Source organism: Osmerus mordax, chromosome 2 (assembly GCF_038355195.1).
Source record: "Osmerus mordax isolate fOsmMor3 chromosome 2, fOsmMor3.pri, whole genome shotgun sequence".
Taxonomy (NCBI): Eukaryota; Metazoa; Chordata; class Actinopteri; order Osmeriformes; family Osmeridae; genus Osmerus; species Osmerus mordax.
This window is the reverse complement of record NC_090051.1, coordinates 18,704,938-18,724,680: the sequence shown is the minus strand read 5'-3', so window position 1 is coordinate 18,724,680 and position 19,743 is coordinate 18,704,938. Positions and strand designations below refer to the sequence as shown.

Below are 19,743 nucleotides of genomic sequence, written 5' to 3'. Positions count from 1 at the left end.
GTCTTACTTTCTCAAACACATTACTCTCTGTCACCCTCAATCCTTTCAATTTCCTTCTAGCTCTCTCTCTCTCTCTCTCTCTCTCTTCTCACCCCCCTCCCCTTGAGTGTCCTGGTTTGATCTGGGAAATGTAATTCATATCCGTCGTCCGCTGTCTCTAGTCACTCCCTCTCTCTCACAACACATAAACTGCAGCAAAGAGACCTGCAGGGCCGGGAGGCAGCTATCCAGTCCAGACAAGCCCACATAATACACCCTACTGGAGGATAAGAGGAGGGAGGGACTCCTGAACACAGGTCCTCAGGGGAGAGAGAACTTTTCTGTAATACTCCACATAATTTATAACATCATTCAAAATAACATAATTCCAATAGGCAGCTCTTTGGCAATCCAGATAAAAAACCTCTCCATTATGGTTTCTAGGCAGCAAAGAACAGACCTGGTCAGTGTCAAAGGCAGAACCAGGCCCTAATTTGTCCCTCTGACTCTCTCCCTTTCTCTTTCTTTCTTTCTTTCTTTCTCTCTTTCTTTCCTCTCTCTCTCTCTCTCTCTCTCTCTCTCTCTCTCTCTCTCTCTCTCTCTCTCTCTCTCTCTCTCTCTCTCTCTCTCTCTCTCTCTCTCTCTCTCTCTCTCTCTCTCTCTCTCTCTCTCTGTCTCTCTCTCTCTCTCTCTCTCTCTCTCTCTCTCTCTCTCTCTCTCTCTCTCTGTCTGTCTCTGTCTCTGCCTCTGTCTCTCTGTCTCTCTGTCTCTCTGTCTCTCTGTCTCTGTCTCTCTCTCTGTCTCTCTCTCTCTCTCTCTCTCTCTCTCTCTCTCTCTCTGGGACCTCCTCTCTGGTCCCTTCCTCTTGTAAATAAACAATTTGGGATGGTTTACTTCTTTTACCAGGACAGCATTGGTGACACACATCAGTCCGTAGACCACCAACTGTACTTGACTCTCCATCCAGGGGTCATCCCAGCTGTCCTGCTGCCCCAGGCTCTGGGTCATTCTCTGGGCCAGTCTCAGTCTGACACAAAGGTTGTTGATGACCAGATAGTTGAGGTGCCAGACAAAATGTCACTCTGTGGATTTGTTTATTTACTTTTTTTCTTTCCCATGCTTCAAACATACCACTGAAAACTAAAGAGGACATCCAAGTATTTCCAAATGTTTCCATTACTGGGGTTCTCCAACAAAAACAGGCTTTCTCTATCAGAACCACTTGACATCATGTCACCTTCTCATCATGACAGAAGAATATATATTAAGGACACTAGTGGATTAGAACCCAGAAGAACCTATTGGTCTTTTTACAATGAGACCCAGCAATGTTGCCATTGAGAAGACATCTCTTCATACCCTCCACCCAGCATGCAATTCTCTCCCTTCTCTGTTCATCATACCCAGTCTGCCATCCCCCGGGATGAACGATGAGGTGCTAAGATAGTTAGATAGATAGGGAAACTTCGCAATGCACGGTCAGCTGTGAGGCTGTTGTTGGAGAGTAACTACAGCAGGAAACTATATGTCACACACACATAGAGACACACACACACATAGAGACACACACACACACATAGAGACACACACACACATAGAGACACACCCACACACATAGAGACACACACACACACATAGAGACACACACACACATAGAGACACACACACACACACATAGAGACACACACACACATAGAGACACACACACACATAGAGACACACACACACAGAGACACACACACACATAGAGACACACACACACATAGAGACACACACACATACATAGAGAGACACACACAGAGACACACACACACACACAGAGACACACACACACATAGAGACACACACACACATAGAGACACACACACACACATAGAGAGACACACACAGAGACACACACACACACATAGAGACACACACACACATAGAGACACACACACACACATAGAGAGACACACACAGAGACACACACACACACATAGAGACACACACAGAGACACACACACACACATAGAGAGACACACACAGAGACACACACACACACATAGAGAGACACACATAGAGACACACACACACACATAGAGAGACACACACAGAGACACACACACACACATAGAGACACACACACACACATAGAGACACACACACACACAGAGACACACACACACACATAGAGACACACACACACACATAAAGGACTACCCTCCCCCCGGGACAACAACAAGAACCGCTACGGTCCCTAATGAACATAATTACTCTGCCCCCAAATCACACTCCACTCAGGAGTTGAGTCACCACTTGAGATAACACAGACAGACGTGCAAAGAACATGGAGAGCTCACGGAGGAGGACTCTGTTCTTCTTTCTTTCATAGAAACCTTTCCTCTCGTGGATTTGCTGGTGTGAGAGAAAGGGCAGCAGTATAAGACCATGGCTGAGGTCCAACAGTCCTCTAACCCTTGTGTCCTCTCTCCTTCTCTGAGGGCCAGACTCTAAGCGGCCGGAATGCACTCAGGACAAACGGAGAGAGGAGTCCAAGAAAGACTATTGAGATCCAGCCGCTGCGTGTACGTCACTCAGTGTGATGATGAGCAAGGAGCAAAGGTCAAGTCACTCGCAGTGACAGAAGAGGTCACCAGCTCTCCCGCATAGTCATTTTACCTGTCAGCACTGCAGCAATGAGACTCCCACGTGGTCTGGCTCCCTCAATGCAGGCATTGTCAGCAGTCATAACATTTGTGTTTAAGGTTGTGGCAGCCATATCAAATGGAACCTCATCACTGGGCTCTGGGGCGTTATGGTGTTCATATACTGTACACATCAAGTCTGTTTTAGTTCTTAGCTAGGGTCGAGTGTGTGGTAAATGTGTGTGTGTTTCTGTGTGTGTCCTTGTGTGCGTGCGAGTTTAGGCATGTGTGTGTGTGTGTGTGTGTGTGTGTGTGTGTGGGTGTGTGTGTGTGTGAATCAATCAGTGAGTGTGTACGTGTGTGTGAACATCCATGAACAATCATCACATGATATTACCCCATTTGTAATTTTGCGTTCTACGAGTAAAATCCCAAACATAATTCTAATTTCTAGAACTTGCTAGACCCAACTGAAAGCCTCTTTTCTTCTAGACTGTTTTTGTCCCTACCCACCCTTTAGAACCTTCCCTCTGGAGACTATCAAAGGAAGTCTGACAGACTCTCCTATCTCCCCATCAGCCTCTACAACCCAGATATGAAGGACCATGAAGGACAAATCCTAGCTGCTAAACCAAAGTCCTCTCTCATTGCCACTTCATATTGAGCTCTGACAGTAAGTACAGTATGCAATTTCCCATTATTATTTAACAAAACATTGTTTCATAGCATGGTATTAACGGTCTTATTTTGTGTCTTTTCTGGTTATAAAAGTAAATATCTCTGATATGTGTTCCACGTACAGTATATATATTCTCAAGAGCATTTATGCAAGGCTGAGAATGTTTGGGCCTTGACAATTGGTTGTAGTTGGTTCATGATTAGCTTATATGAATCATACACAGTAACAACAAACTCCACATCCCCTCTATGTTATCCTAGCCCCCTCAGTTCCCAGGACTGGCTCACTGTCTGAACAGACCATGTCTTAGGTCAATATATACTGTGCCTCACCCAGACAAATGTGGCTGCTCCTGCAACTCCCTAGGAGCACCATGAGACCAAGAGGACATGCTCGTGATTTGAGAATTTGTTTGGATTTTTCCTCAAACCCCCTCTTCCACATAGAGAACATGAAGAACCTTGGTGCCGTCTGCAGTAGGGTTCCAGAGGCTTGGTGCTGTGGAGCACGACTTTCCATTCTCCTTTGTAGGCGTTGGGCTGAGAGATAACGGGGGGAGAGGAGTTTAACATCCGTTTCTATCGCCCCCTCATTCTACACACACACACACACACACACACGCACACTCAAGCACACACACACGCACACTCAAGCACACACACGTTGACAAGCACACACATACACAAGCGCACACACACACGCCATATATGGAGACAGATCCAGCCTGTGCTGGGAGAGGGCTGGAGGTGAGGCCGGGTTTGACCCGTCGAGGCCCCCTGTGACGCACACTGTCCTTTATCCTCTGTTCTTGCTCTCTCTAGAGGGGGACGCAAAAAAAACAAACTTCTGTTTATCTGTTACTGTGTAAAATCTGCATAGGCTTTTCTGGGACAAACTTCGCCTTACTTACCCTTTGCGTACAGACATGAACAGACATGATTACTTCTGACGTTAACGTTGTCATTGGAAGACATTTACATTTACATTTAGTCATTTAGCAGACGCTCTTATCCAGAGCGACTTACAGTAAGTACAGGGACATTCCCCCCGATGCAAGTAGGGTGAGGTGCCTTGCCCAAGGACACAACGTCATTTGGCAGAGCCGGGAATCGAACTGGTAACCTTCAGATTACTAGCCCGACTCCCTAACCGCTCAGCCACCTGACTCCCTGTCATGCCCATGAAACAGCTGAGGAGGCATCAAACTCACAGCTAGCACTCAGACCAGGGAGACCAATAGAGATACCTGATAGAGAGACCAAAAACAGCATGCAGCTAGTCTCTCACACCCAGATTATCTTAGTCTTCTCTCCACAAATTCCTCTAGAGTCTAGGTCTGGTCTTGCTGGGAGGATAAATATGACAAAAAACAATATTCTTCCAAAGTCTCCTCCTCTCCTCTCCTCATCTTTCCCTGGGTCTAGGCGTGGTCTCAGCCCTCCAACTTTTCCCTCTTCTTCATCCACCGCTCCCTTCATACAACCACTAACACTCATCCTCTCCACCCCTCATTTCCAACATCACTGTCACCCCCCAGACCACACTGGGGCATGCCCCTGCTACATGTGTCTCCACCTCAAGCCAGTATGAAATAAGGTTTCAGATTGCTGTGTCAGATGTTACCCACAGCTGCCATATCCCACACACACGTATGTTGTTCACACACACGATTCAAGAGTGTGTGTGCCACAAAAGGTGCAGGCCAGGCTGATGTCATTCCCATAAATATTGTTGTAGTATACTGGTGCCAGCAGGCCACAAGGAAAGGAAAGGAAAAGCCAATTTCCTTGATGAATAATGAAATCAGATCACGGAGTCTTGATTGCTGTCTGTGGAGGATAATAAACTAGCATATAGAACGGTGGGCCCAGGAGCAGAGTGATGAATGAAATATGAACTGAGTCACAAGATCTCCTCCTCCACAGAGGATGACACAGAGGGGGAGTGTGTGTGTGTGAGAGAGAAAGAGACAGAGGGAGGGAGGGAGGGAGGGAGGGAGGGAGGGAGAGCCACCTCCGTTCACACACCTCCAGATGTGGGAGTATGCGTGGCAGCTGTTGCTGGGTGATGTCAGAGCCATGGTAGTGTGGCCTAGAGTGGATTAATGGATGGTGAGTCACACGGAGGCAGGAACACGTCCTGATGCCCTGCAGAAACCCCCTCCGCAACAGATGTCAACCTCTGGACCGCAGCCGCCTGCAGGGGGCTTCCCTGTCGCCACCCATACCTTTTAGTTGTGATAAAGTAAACACTTTTGAATGGAGTACTTTATACATGTAAAATGACAATTGTATGAAAGAAACATGGTTAATGTATAAAATAAGTGACAAATTGAGCAAATGAGACAAATGCAAAGCCCATTTTTAGACTGTGTAGCAGATACATATCTGGAAAACTGGTCCGTTTTCCACCGCCGGCCCACATGAGGTACAGATTCTTCTAGAATTAGAGCTGTCCTTCGTTCACAAGACATGTGACAGGTGATGTCATGGGAGTCTGGGCTGGTTCAGAGGTGGAGCTCACAGGTTCAGAAGCCTGGGGTTCTATTCCTGGGATGGTCTGTGTGTCTGACGCCTCCTCCCTAAACCCCACTGGCTCTGGACTCAACTGGACACACACACCCACACACACACTGCCGAACCTTGTTCCATCAGCATGTTCTTGTAGGGATGGTGGTGTACAGTGTATATATATATATCCCAGCCCCAGCATGTGGTACTGTGGCTGTAGAGATCGACCCAGCCCTGAATCTCCCCTGCTCGAGATGTTTACACTCAGAACCCTGAGTCGAAGCATGTCGGTGTGTTTCAGGTCCCTCATCTACTACACATGGAAGCAGTTTACACTAATAATACCCTGGCTTATGAGCCATGTGTATCTGAGTATCCAGGATAACACCAGCAGTGGGAGCCGATGGTGTGTGGTGTGTACAACTGTACACACGTGACGGCTCGTTTGGCTGGTATATTGAGAGCCCACACACAGGTGAGCGTCTCCAGCCTTCACCAGGTGATATACAGGGGTGTGAGTCACTGTCTGCCGCTCTCCTGAAGAGCCCCTCCGAAACAACAAAACAAGTCTGCGTACTCCCCTTTCTCTTTCAGAGCCCACCCTCTTGTCATGGCTTTGTCTCCGACTGTGTCTAGCCAACTGTGAAAACACAACGCGCAGACGTGCAGGAACGTGCTTAGTGCTCACTCTCACACACACACAGGAGAAGAGAAACAAGAAGAGAAAAGAGAAGAGAGATGGGGGTCTCTGGAAACAGCAGCTCCACACCAGGGGCCTTCCCTGCTATGAGCGCTTGGAGAAGAGGGAGTTTAGCCAGCCAGGGAGATGGGGGATGTTTAGTTCTGATGTTCTGTAGCGAGAAACTCTTTAATCACCCTACAGCGATAGACTAGGGAGAAGAAATTCAAAGCATGTCTCACTACTTAAAGATTTCCCAACAAGGCCAGCAATCAAACAATCACACACAGAGCGCATGCACACACACACACAGAGCGCATGCACACACACACAGTCACACACTCCAGATGTTTAACCATCTCATTTGTGTGACAGTGTGCCATGCATGTGTTTACCAATACACATTTACATCTGGAGCTTTTCAAATATGTTAATTACTATTTCAGGTCTATAGGGGTGTGTTTACACCATAAGTTGTACTGTTTCTAAGCAAGATAGACATGATTCTAATCCACAAACCCAACAGCTGAAAGCAAAGCAAGGAATCTAATGGTAGTTAGCTCGGAATCTAGCCAAGTATCTTTAATGGTATGACAGACTGTCATCCACCGGCTAACTTATCTCCACCATTCCCCATCCCTGCATCCTGGTGTGGAACCACAACCCCAGTTTCATTCCCTCCATGCCTAGTGTTGTGTTGCAACCATAAACACACGGATCCATCCATCCCTGGGGTGTATCTCACTGAGAGACTTGAGGGGAAGATTCTGTCAAACTCCATATGGATGCTAATGAAACCCTCTCCATTGAACACCTTGAACAGTGACCGAGTTATATCAGCGGTCAATGCTTCTCTCCTGCAGCCAATTGTTGTGAGAAGGAATAGGAGGAGAAGAGGACAGTTTTTTCTGGTAGCTTCCTTGTCCTATTCTCCTCAGACAGGTCTGTCATCTGAAAGAAAACGGCATAGACGGAGACCACAGATCCTTCTAGATCTTCCTCTCCCTCGTTACAACAATCTGTTTACACTAAATACCAAAGGGATGAGGCTTTCTGATGTCATGGTGTCATGCATCCCTCCTCAGTGACACTTTAATCACCCCACAGACACGGAGAGCAGATGATGAAGTACCTCTCCCCCCCAGAGGGGCGGCGCTCAGACCCCAGGAGGAACGGCCCATGACCCATCTGGGAATTACGCCAGTCTCGGGGTCGATGCTTGACCACGGTGCTAAAGACATGCCTAAGGCTCCGGGAGCTGAGTGGATTGTAAGAGTCTCCGCACACACACACACCCTGACCAGGAACAGATCAGCTCCAACCACACATGCATAGTCACGTGAAGCAGGGAGATAAGTTGCTGGTTGTAGAGAGGACGAGGGGAGGGAGGGAGGATGGGGGGGGGGGGGGGGGAGGGAGGAAAAGGGGAGGGAGGAGGGTCATAGAAGGTACTAGAAGAAAATCATGGAGCACTGGGAGTGAGGATGCAACATTGAGATAATGGAAAGTCTGTATGCATGATATAGAGGTCAAGAACGGGGTGAGATGAGAGAAAGCAGGGAGAGTATTTAGCCTGAAGCCACAGAGAGGACTGGGAGGGAGACAGAGAGGGAATAAAAGGAACCAGAGGGTAGAGAGAGGCCTACAGACAGGAGTGGCAAGAGTCTGCCAGACACATCAACACACCCCAAAAGACCCCTGTATGATGAGAAAACCATCTTCTATACACACATAGTCCCCATTGCCTGTGTGCGTGTGTGCGAATGCGAGCGTGTGCGTATGAGGGCTGCAATATCTGGAAAATACGCAGACATTTGCTGAGTAAACGGCTCACACGATCTGTTAGGGTTTAAATCGACAGTATAGTCCGTTCTAACCTGGCAACTGTAGTTCTTTGACTGTAGTTCTGTGCCTGTGGGGTGGTGAGTGTGTTTGAGTATCCAGCCCCAGAAGACATGCAGCTGTGGATAACACGCCTCATATTCTCTGGTGAAATATTTGACCAGAGGGAGTCAAGCAGTTGGAAGGGTTAGGCCATGTGACCCCAGACCGCTGTCCTTTTCGCAGCCTTCATCCTGTTCCCCTGCCAAAAGCTGGTAGGCATGGCCAGAGTTTTCTGATTGGTCCGAAAAGGGCTAAGTAGAGGTTCTGTGACCCAAACTGGAAGACCTATTCTAGTTTAATGGTATTTCTCTCCATCTCTGCCCCTGACTTCCCTACTTGTCTCTCCTCTCTCCAAGTCTCTGGTCTGGTGTCTTCATCAACTGCCTACCTCAGACTAGACTGGCCTGGCCAGGCCTGGATACTCCATGCTGCAAGCAGAATGTGAGGGCTGTGATGGAACATAAACCATTCCTGTTTTGACTGGATTTCCTGTGTGTCTTTGTGAAGGCAGAATTGCACATCTGTGTAGCTAAAAGGGCACAATTGACGTTGTCTCAAAGGTGCACTCAGTTGACACTGTAGAGTTTGTGCATCTAGGCTTATTTTATCAAGACTTGTATTACGCCCAAGTCTTATACGTGTCTTGTGCCCTGACCCCAGATCAGTCTCAACCCCAGCACTGGGCCCCAGTCCGGGTCAGAGCAGAAAGGTGCAGTCAGACTGAAGATCAGCCCAGTGAAACTGAAACGATCTAAAAGCCAGGGCTGTCTGCAGAGGTGCTGGGGAGCTGCTAAGGTTTCATGGAAAGGAGCTGACGTCATCAGGTCACACAATCACACACTTGGGCCTGATCCCTCGCTCAGTCATGAACTCTTCCAGTACTCCTGCACATACGATATGTCATCCAAGTACACACACACACACACACACGTGTATACCACCCCCCTCACACACACACACACACACACACACATATACACACACGGTGGGGTAATGAGAACAAGGTGCAGCAAGCAGCTTTCCACAATGCATGGAAGCCCTGCCAGGGAGCTGGTCCCCCCTGATGAAACTCCCCCCTCTCCCCTGGCCTCGCCTCTTTTGGTTCCACATCTGTTTCCAGCCCCCTGAACTGGGCCAGGGAGAGAACTATATGTAGGTCACCCTGAGCAGCACACTCACTAGCAGTGTTAGAATAAGATATATACTACCTGTAACACACAGTTAAACTCACTACTTAATAAAGTTATTAGTACTTTGATCATAAATAGGTGAGAAGGAATGCTGTGCATGACTGTTCATAACCCTCAAAGCCCTACTCATCTTAACATCATTGCAACTCTACAGGTTTCCAGGATTGTTTTTTTCCTATCTGGAGTTGTAGTATTTGCTGCCCCCTGCTGGACATTTTGTAAATGTCTCTACAAGGCAATTATTACAAGAACAGTAGTAAGAGGAGCGTTATGTTAAATTGTAATGTCATATTTTATTGGACTATTTTTCATCGTAATTAATGTGTTACATGTGCAATTCAAACATATTATTTGATAAATAAAAGTTTTTAGTTAAAAAATACAAAGTTGATTGGGGATGTGCTACAGAACTCAACTAAGGTTAAAAAAAAAAAAAAAAGCACTTTAACAAAAAACCTTTTTGTGAAGCACTGAAACGTACACTCACTCTCATTCACATGCACAAGATCTCTCTCTCCTTTGCTCTATCCCTCTCTCTCTCTCCCTCCCTCTCTCTCTCCCCATTCACACCTCTCTCTTTGGGTACTTCTGCTTGGCCAGTGTTATGAAGTCTTCAGCACTATCAAGAGACACCAATCTATCCTGAGGAGAAAAAAAAGAACACAAAACGTCAAGAAAATGACAAGAACCTATCATTAAGTTCTCCTCTCTGCTGTGCCCTCCAGCCCAGATCTAAGAGATTAATCAAGCTTAGACATTACGTATCTAAGTGACCTATTTATAAAATGTAACGTCTATCCTATTTTTCCATCCCTGCTTCTGTTCATAAAAGAATCCAAGGACGCTTTTTGGTGAACACAATCGTTCCTTTATGCACCTATTAAACTATTGAACCCCTGGTGCGTCAGTAGTGTGTGTACGTATGTACCATGACAAAGAGGAATCTGTCCTGGGGAGACACCCCCTGTGGGAACAGGCTGGTGTCCTCCGTAAGGGTGTGGAGCAGCTCTCTGGCCTGGACCAGGCTCCTCGAACTCATGCTGCTCGTTTTATTCACACACAGCAACGACTCCACCTCCCGCTCGTAGCCTGGACTCACACATACACAGAGACAGTGTACAGGGAGTCAGATGGCTGAGCGGTTAGGGAATCGAGCTATTACTCAGAAGGTTGACGGTTCAAATCCGGCTGTGTTAAATGACGTTGTGTCCTTGGGCAAGGCACTTCACCCTACTTGCCTCGGGGGGGAATGTCCCTGTACTTACTGTAAGTCGCTCTGGATAAGAGCGTCTGCTAAGTGTAATGTAATGGGTATGACTGGGTGTGAGTGGCTTTGCAGTAGAGGGAGGAAGTGAGACAGCTCTCTCACCAAGCTGCTGCAGGATCTTCCTCCACCTGGTGCTGACCTCTCGTCGGGCACACCTCAGAGTGTGGATGTCATAGTTTAGCTTCTCCCACTCCTTACACACACACACACACACACACACACACACACACACACACACACACACACACACACACATACAAACAGACAGTTAGAGAGAACTAGAGAACCACAGATGGGGGTGATGCACTAGAAGGAGGCCAGGCCTGGTGATAGGGTACTGGGTAGAGAGATGAAACCTTGACCTACATCTCGACCCAGGCAGCTCTCTGCGCAATACTGTCCCTGTCCCAGGCTGAGATTCCCTCGATGGCTGAGTCCCTCAGCAGAAACTCTGGGCAGGATCCTGGCTCAGCCTCCTGCTGACGTGTGCAGTCATGCGCTGGTGCTTTTGGTAATTGAGGGTGTGTTTGTTGTGAATGTGCCATGGGATTTCAGATTTAATGTCTGTCATTTTGTGCTTGGGAATGTTGTGTGCTGTTGTCATCCAGAACTTATGGCTTTCTGCACTCGTGGAGCTTGATGGTGCCACAATTAAGTATGATTTAATCTTCTATAATTTCACATGCAGCTATGATTTACAACGATTTGAGTATTTTTTGCAAGATTACTACATGGGTTTTACCTTTGTAGATAAAAATATATATTGAGTTGTGTAGTTATGGTTGAATAAATGAATGAATGAATGAAAGTCTATGGCTCTCATAACAGCTGTCAGGTGACCCAACACTATTAGGTTACCTTAGATTGGCTTAAACCAGAGAATAAGTTAATAAAGAAACGTGTGGTCTGGGTGTATGTGTTTGTGTGTTATTGAGTGTATACGTGCATCCTAGTTTATGCTCATGAGAATGGGGTTATGTTAATGTAAACCTAATCAAAAGCCAGTCTGAACTGGTGTTTTCAGGAGATTCTGACCAGTTTGTTGACTGGGACATGTGAAGAGAAATGTATTTCTGTCATTATTTGAGATTGATAACTTTGTTATTGTGTAAGCATTCAAACTGCCAGAAATAGATTACAAAAATTACATTTTGGTGTTTGGGAAGATAAATTCAGTCGATGTGAGGGTTTCTTTGGTTGCAGTGGACACCGACCAAACAGTCCCTGTTTAAGTCCTGCATACATCCTGCATCAACTCACCTCAGTATCCTTATCTGCCTGGTTCCTCATGGAGAGGAACACCTGCAGCTCCCTGTCTGAAGCAACCGGTCCAGTGGACATCTGGGGGCTCTTCCAGGGGTTCCAGTCCTGCTGTTCCCCAGAGACACAATCCGGGCTTGGCTCACTCCCGCTGGACTCACTGGCCCTGCCACCCTGCATCCTGAAAATACATTGCTGCTTTTAGTTTAGGATCTGATTTGTTATTTTATTATTACGTTGTAGGTTTTTATTTTTTTATTTACTCAATTACTGAGTTCACTGTAGCAGCGCAAGTATTGGCCAACAACTACATGTCCTATAATATAATGGCTGGATTCAGAGGAACAGCAACTAAAACTACAACTTGGTGGAGTTCTTACCGTAAAATAGCATTCTTCTCGTCTCCGTCATGTTGAAAATACTGCCTACAGCAACAGACAGTGTACAACGCTCCCATTTAGCCCTACCTAAAAAAAAATCATTAACTACCTGGCTGTATTATCCCAGAGTAAGATCAGACAGTGGTTGCATTTTTACGAAGATTGCATTCATTCCTTCCATCAAACTCAGACTAAGATTGTCAACTGCCCGCCTCAGTCACTACTTTTGTCAACTTGCGCCTTATCTGTCCGAAGAAGGCTGCGGTGTTGAATTAGGAAACACGTGACTCAGTTAGACAGGAGATACATGGACAGTGAATGAATGACACCATTTATTCATGCGGGCAGCATGCAGCGCTTGGCCTTCTCGACCCGCTAATTGTGCTCGAAGGTTCGTGCGTAATTGGAGACCGTTTATGGACCTACACAGTTGGTGGGAAGGGGGCTGAGAGAGGGCGTGTCCGTGTTGGACTACGACCCCGCTCTGCGTCTGTGCGAAGATGAGGAACTTGAGTCCGACTGTATTTTTCTCTGTCAGCAATTAGAAAAGGATGTGTGGGTCAGGTGATGTTTTTTCCCGTTTAATTGTATCTGATACCAGTCTAAAGCAAGCAGTCATTGTTGGGATATATAAAGAGAGGACATAATAATGTTGAACTCCAGGAAACTTCTCATCGCTCTGTTCGTACAGTTGATGCCGTATGGCACCTCAGACAGGTGAGTTTACCTGTAGACCTACCTACTAGAATGTATTACGTTTGTAGAGTATGTATTTATTTACAGGTACAATTGTGGATCAAATGAACGTCCAAGTACAGTCTTTGCACCCAATCAAAACTGTTCCTTCCAGGCCAACTTTGTAGACATTAGCCGGTCCATTCTGAGGATATAACGATTAGTTTGTCGCTCGAGGCTTCTTCAGAAATCAGTCAAGAGCCAATCTCCAAAAACTGAATGAAACGTAATGTGTGTCTGTTTCATGTTTTTACTATGCAAAATAAATAGATAACAACATGCCAAAGAGGACATTTTTTTATGATCGTGCACTTTGTCCCTTGCTCTTTGCCCTTTTCTTTGTTTTTTGTTTTTACAATTAACCTGGTTGGCTGTATGGATATTTGACAATATGATGTACATTTACATTTAGCAGACGCTCTTATCCAGAGCGACTTACAGTAAGTACAGGGACATTCCCCCTGAGGCAAATAGGGTGAAGTGCCTTGCCTAAGAACACAACATTTTTCACGTCCGGGAATCGAACTGGCAACCTTCAGATTACTAGCCCGCTTCCCTCAGCGCTCAGCCACCTGACTCCCTTAAGATGGGTAAGATGTAGTCTTACCTTTGCTTGTCTTTAATAATATGTTTATACATATATATCTACTCTATTTGATAGAGTTGTTGAGCACCAAGATACTCCATGGAATTACAATTACACCAAGTACCATCCCATATCAGAGGTAAGAAAATTCAAAACATCAACTGTACAAGTTATTCATGGTTAAACTGGCACATGAATGCTGGGAATGTTTTGACAACTCAGCCCATATAGTCCCACTTGAGTCATAAAAATAGTTATTAGTTGATTCATGATGATACTTCATCATGTACAACTGTACAGTTGGATCCAGTCAGATGTCTTTGTGTTCCTCAGATCTCCTCTTGGATGGACCAGATGGTGAAGGAGAACCCAGATCTCATCTCCTCCTCTGTCTACGGACACACCTTCGAGGGAAGGAACATCACACTCCTCAAGGTGATCATTAGCTTTGGTGCTTCCCAGGGCTTCCCCGGTGCTTCCAACCAGCCCTGGTGCTTCCCAGGGCTTCCCCGGTGCTGCCCACCAGTCCTGGTGCTTCCCAGGGCTTCCCCGGTGCTGCCCACCAGTCCTGGTGCTTCCCAGGGCTTCCCCGGTGCTGCCCACCAGTCCTGGTGCTTCCCAGGGCTTCCCTGGTGCTTCCCACCAGCCCTGGTGCTTCCCAGGGCTTCCCTGGTGCTGCCCACCAGTCCTGGTGCTTCCCAGGGCTTCCCTGGTGCTGCCCACCAGTCCTGGTGCTTCCCAGGGCTTCCCTGGTGCTTCCCACCAGTCCTGGTGCTTCCCAGGGCTTCCCTGGTGCTTCCAACCAGCCCTGGGTGCTGTCCAGCAGCCCTGTTTGGAGTCTTCACAGAGCCAGTACCACAGAGGTCACCATATCTGACAAGCAGCAGCCATCAGAATGTGTGACCCCACTGTAACTGCTTGATAATGGAGTTAAACTTCAAAACATTGTTTGTCGGTAGTTATATCATCCTTTCACACCAATCTGGACACATGTTTTCTTATGTGGAGACCTGATATAATGTGTATCCCCTCTGTAACTTTTGCTAGAAAAGTGCAGACATATTATGACATATCCATATTATCTCCAGTTGTTCATTGTAACCAAAAGAACACAGAAAAGAACACACATGATGGCAGGACAGACGCTTTGCATGTTAGGGGAGGGGGTACACATTATATCAGGTGACAAAACGGCCTGATATAATGTGTATCCCCTCTGTGACTCATATGGTAGACAGTTGAACAAAGCGGTTAATTGAAATGCCATAAAGTTAAATGAAACCAGAAATCACGTTAGAGGGCAGGGAGGGAAGGGGTAGCAAAGACAGGGCATCCTTGTCAGACCACACCCACAGAGAATGGACAGATGGAAGTAGCCTAGATTAAAGGAAAAAATATTGTTCATAAACCTGACCATAAACCTCTCCTACCGGAGGAACACTAATTATTAGAAATGATGTCCACGGTAGAGATTATGGAGGTTGGTAAGGTAATTTAGCAATTCCCTTCTCCTATGTTGTAGACCACAACATGTTTGTATTTGTCTGTTGAAGGTAATAGTTATGTAGGCTACATGGTTACCTAGCCTGTGTTGTCTGTGGTACCAGATAGGAGTGAGGAACCCAGAGGTCAGAGAGAAGAAGGCTATATGGATGGACTGTGGCATCCATGCTCGGGAATGGATTGCTCCTGCCTTCTGCCAGTGGTTCGTCAAAGAGGTTGGACGGATGCAAAGTATACACACACACAGATTACGTCACTCAAAGACACACACAATTGAGACACAGTAGCCTTACATATTCTGTAACAACAACATTGATAAATCTTTTGAACAGATTCTGCAGGGGTACAAAACAGAGGACAAGATTCGTCAGATGCTCCTGAACCTGGATATCTATGTCACTCCTGTCCTGAACGTGGATGGCTACATGTATTCATGGACCAATCAGAGTGTGAGTCATGTGTTCATGCCAGGTATCTTTGTCATGAAAAGGAAGTAGGTTGATCAAAGCAGAAACACTGGTTCAATCACGAGCTCGTAATAATATCAGAGCACAATTTTTTCATCACTACACTGATCCATTTGTCCGTAAATAATAATAATAATTTTATTTGTGATGCACTTTATATTTAGGTAAAATCTCAAAGTGCTATCAGTGTGTGACAGTGTGATCTCTGTGAGAGACACTGATCTGAGACATGGTTCTGATGGTTCTGTCTCACAGACTCGCCTGTGGAGGAAGTCCAGGACCCTCCCTCCAGAGGGCTGCAGCTGCTACGGGGTCGACCTCAACAGGAACTTCTACGCCAACTGGGGAAGTGAGTTGAGGTCGACTGAGGCTTTAGAACAGCCATACTGTTTCTTCAGCTCCTCCATCTTGGATCAGACCCGGGCCATTTTCATTCAGAGTTGATGGTGCAGTAATGTCTCAAAGTACCAGAATAAAGTTAAAAAAATTACGTTTTGTTGATGTTTGGGTAGTGAGCTGTTTACATAAATGTGTCCCTCTTCTGCCCCCCAGTGGTAGGAGTGTCATTTGACTGCTGCAAGCAGACATACTGTGGCAAGGCAGCTGTCTCAGAGAAGGAGGCCAAGGCTGTGACAGATTTCGTAGGGAACAGGACTGACCAGATCCTCCTCTTCCTCACCATCCACTCTCATGGACAACTGCTACTACTGCCCTATGGACACCCTCAGATAGCTGCCCCCAACCACGATGAACTGGTGAGGGGGAGGGGGAATGCTGAGGGAGTTCATTCCGATCCTTTCTGTCAGTAGGTGACAGTAGCTGAGGGCTCAGTAATATGTTATTTCTGCAGGTCAAAGTGGGTGAAGATGCTGCGATGGCTATGAAGGCTCTTCATGGCTTGGAGTACACAGTGGGCACCTCCCCTCAAGTCCTCTGTAAGACGAGTCACACCTGTCATACACGACCAAACATTACCTGTCTGTGTATATCAACTAGGACTGGCCTCTTGCTCTTTTATTCTCGCCATACCAGTGCATATTAAACATATTTTTTTTAAAACATTTTAGTCATTTAGCAGACGCTCTTATCCAGAGCGACTTACAGTAAGTAGGCGACATTCGCCCCGAGGCAAGTAGGGTGAAGTGCCTTGCCCAAGGACACAACATCATTTAGCACGGCCGGGAATCAAACCGGCAACCTTCTGATTAATAGCCTGATTCCCTAACCACTCAACCATCTGACTCCCTTACAGTCCCCAGAACTGTATCTTTTTCTCTTCCCCCCACCCCCTCTCTCTCCAGACCCTAACTCAGGTTCCTCCAGGGACTGGGCCAGGCTGGTAGGCATCCCCTTCTCCTACACGTTTGAGCTGAGGGACAAGGGTCAGTTTGGCCACGAACTCCCTGAGGACCAGATCCAGCCAGCGTGTGAAGAGGCCTTCGCTGGAGCACTCTCCATGATCACCTACGTCCATGACAAAACCTTCAGCAACTCCACCCTCCCTAACACTGCGGCCGGGCTAGCTCCCATCTCCATGGTTACCGCTATGACCTTATGGAGCAGTTTGGCAGTGGTGGCTTTCACCACTGGGGTGTTAGTTTAGGAAGAAGAGCGAACACAGATTTTCCAATCAAATCGTGCCTTAGTTTTCCAGCAGGGGGCAGCAGTGCTCCATGGACTGCAGCTCACACAGGATCTCTGTGTCAGGATGCAGAGGATGTAAATATTCCAATATTGTAATCTGTTCATCGTTCAACAGCACCTTAGCCTCAATTTACACAGTTTGCAGATACTTGTTTAAGGAGGAAATGAAGCAACCATACTGATTTAATCACAAAAAAAGATAGAGTACATTCAGAAGTTCTGTTAGATTAATGTGGCAAGCCTTTCTTGACAAACTTGATCAAACAAATGCGAGGTAATTCAAAGGCTTTCGAATACTATTCCTGACCAAGGTCAGGCTCATATCTGGCTTCGCCCCAGCTTCCAGCCCACTCTGGTCAAGTTCTGCTGGATGGAGATTTCAGAGCTGCTGGGCTTGGCTTGGGTTCAGCTCTCCTCAATCACCAAGACAAACACTCCAGATCTTTCAGACTCATGTGACTCTCTTTAGCTCCAACAGCAGATTACATTCTTCTCCATTAAGATGGAGGTTGATAATTACACGGTTGCATGTCTGTGCTGAAGTATCTCCTGGCTGTAGCTGGTGTGAGACTCTGGAGAGGGGGAAATCAATACCAAGGCACAGTGATTAATTGGACCTATTTTCTTCTGGCTTGTTTCCCTCCCCCTGGGCCTATCAGTGATGGCTTAATTTGTTGATGAGTGAGTGCTCCAATCAGATGTGAGTTTTTCACATGGGAGTGGGCGTAGTGCAGTTTAAAGTCAGTACAGCGCAGGTTATTGGATGATGAAATAATGTATGCTGTTTGATTGGATTGTTAAGTGCTGGAATAAAGTAAAAGAGATATTGGACTGTAAAACTGTTCAATCTCAGAACAGCACACCAATTACAAAAACTGATTAAAAGAGTTTGATGAGTAATATTCTGCAGTTAATTGATGAAAGTGAAAAATAAATTTAGAAACGTTTGAGCTATGATTGTCTCAACATGTTAACTGTTTCTTTGCCTACACTATCAGCAACTGTATTTCTGAAGTCAGTGGAGGCGCTAAAAGGCAAGATTTTGAAAGATCTTGAATTAAACGTGACAAACAGAACGGAATGTCTCTGAGTCCTTTCAGATGATGAGTTGGTTTCATGGAAATTCGTCTGTGACATGGCTGACAGCGTGTATAGAGATATAATAATATCTCCATGGGCATTGTAATGTGATTCTTTCATAGTGTGTGATGTGGAACAGGAGGGTATGGTCTTCAGGCTCCATGCAGTGTCACGAACGTTGGCTGTGTAAACACAGCTTCTACTGAGCTAGGTATGGAACCGCTGGGATGGCCGAGACGACCATAATGACTCCACACATCCTCCAAATCCATTAAAACATCCAGCTGTGCGCTGACCGGTTCCTGGTGGTCAGCTAAGGGGAAAGGCTGGAGCCAGTGTTTGTTCAGGTAGGAGAGCCCAGCCTGGTAGTTGACCCATGCCAACATTCCATAGGGCTTTACAGTGATTTCTAATGCAGCCCAGTGGTATTACAATATGGATGTTAGGGGGGAGCTTTTTGATTCGGTGAGAATGTTGCGTAAGTCTTCAATTCTGTTCAATGCTACTGTAACAGAGGTGGTTTGGATCTTAAGACAGCTAGAGCAAGTCACAAACCACCATGTTTCATCTCAGCACTACTTACATATTCATCCTCACGTGTGTGTGTGTGTGTCTTTGTGTGTGTTTATCGATTGCATCCCGTACCGCACTAGGCTCTGAGCATCTATTGATTAAGATCATTACCCCAGCACTCGCTCCTAACGAGAAGCTATGGAGTCATAAGTTGAGGAGCGGAGCGATCCGGTTGCCAGATTCATTACTCCGACCCGCAGGCTCGTAAATCAACAGGATCCATAAACCAAAGCAGCCAGGCTGTGTACCATCCATCACTCACATACTCACACAGGCTACTTCTGTTCAAGCCACGGACAGTGGCTAAAGAGGTATTCAGTTAAATAACCTTTTTCTGTCTGTCTGTCTATGAGTCTTCTTGAATGTCTGACTTCCTGACTATCTGTCTGTCTGTCTTCCTGACTATCTGTCGGTGTCTGTCTGCTTGTCATCCTTCCTGCCTGCCTGCCTGTCTGTCTGTCTCTCTGCCTGTCTCTCTGTCTGTCTCTCTGCCTGTCTGTCTGTCTCTCTGCCTGTCTCTCTGCCTGCCTGTCTCTCTGCCTGCCTGTCTCTCTGCCTGCCTGTCTCTCTGCCTGTCTGTCTCTCTGCCTGTCTGTCTGTCTCTCTGCCTGTCTCTCTGCCTGTCTGTCCCCGTCCAAATTCTGGGAGACCCACCCTATCTCCCAGCCTGGCTCTGCATGATGATCCAGACATTCACAAG

The 19,743-nt window shown here is 46.6% G+C and overlaps 2 protein-coding genes across 2 annotated transcripts; one reads left to right on the top strand and one right to left on the bottom strand.

Moving 5' to 3' along the window:
* Positions 1-9,907: 9,907 nt before the first annotated feature.
* On the bottom strand, positions 9,908-12,544 carry LOC136933338 (melanoregulin-like). The gene is made up of 5 exons (XM_067228655.1): positions 12,456-12,544; positions 12,076-12,256; positions 10,918-11,008; positions 10,477-10,637; positions 9,908-10,190 (listed from the first exon to the last, which is right to left on the bottom strand). Exons 1-5 carry the CDS (start codon positions 12,530-12,532, stop codon positions 10,113-10,115), a joined length of 588 nt encoding a protein of 195 aa, XP_067084756.1. The 5' UTR covers positions 12,533-12,544; the 3' UTR covers positions 9,908-10,112.
* A 481-nt stretch (positions 12,545-13,025) lies between these two features.
* Positions 13,026-18,466, top strand: LOC136965380 (carboxypeptidase O-like). The gene is made up of 9 exons (XM_067259518.1): positions 13,026-13,172; positions 13,852-13,915; positions 14,110-14,211; positions 15,384-15,494; positions 15,612-15,728; positions 16,002-16,095; positions 16,299-16,501; positions 16,597-16,681; positions 17,048-18,466. The coding sequence occupies exons 1-9, from the start codon at positions 13,105-13,107 to the stop codon at positions 17,347-17,349; spliced, it is 1,146 nt and encodes a 381-aa protein (XP_067115619.1). The 5' UTR covers positions 13,026-13,104; the 3' UTR covers positions 17,350-18,466.
* Positions 18,467-19,743: the final 1,277 nt, after the last annotated feature.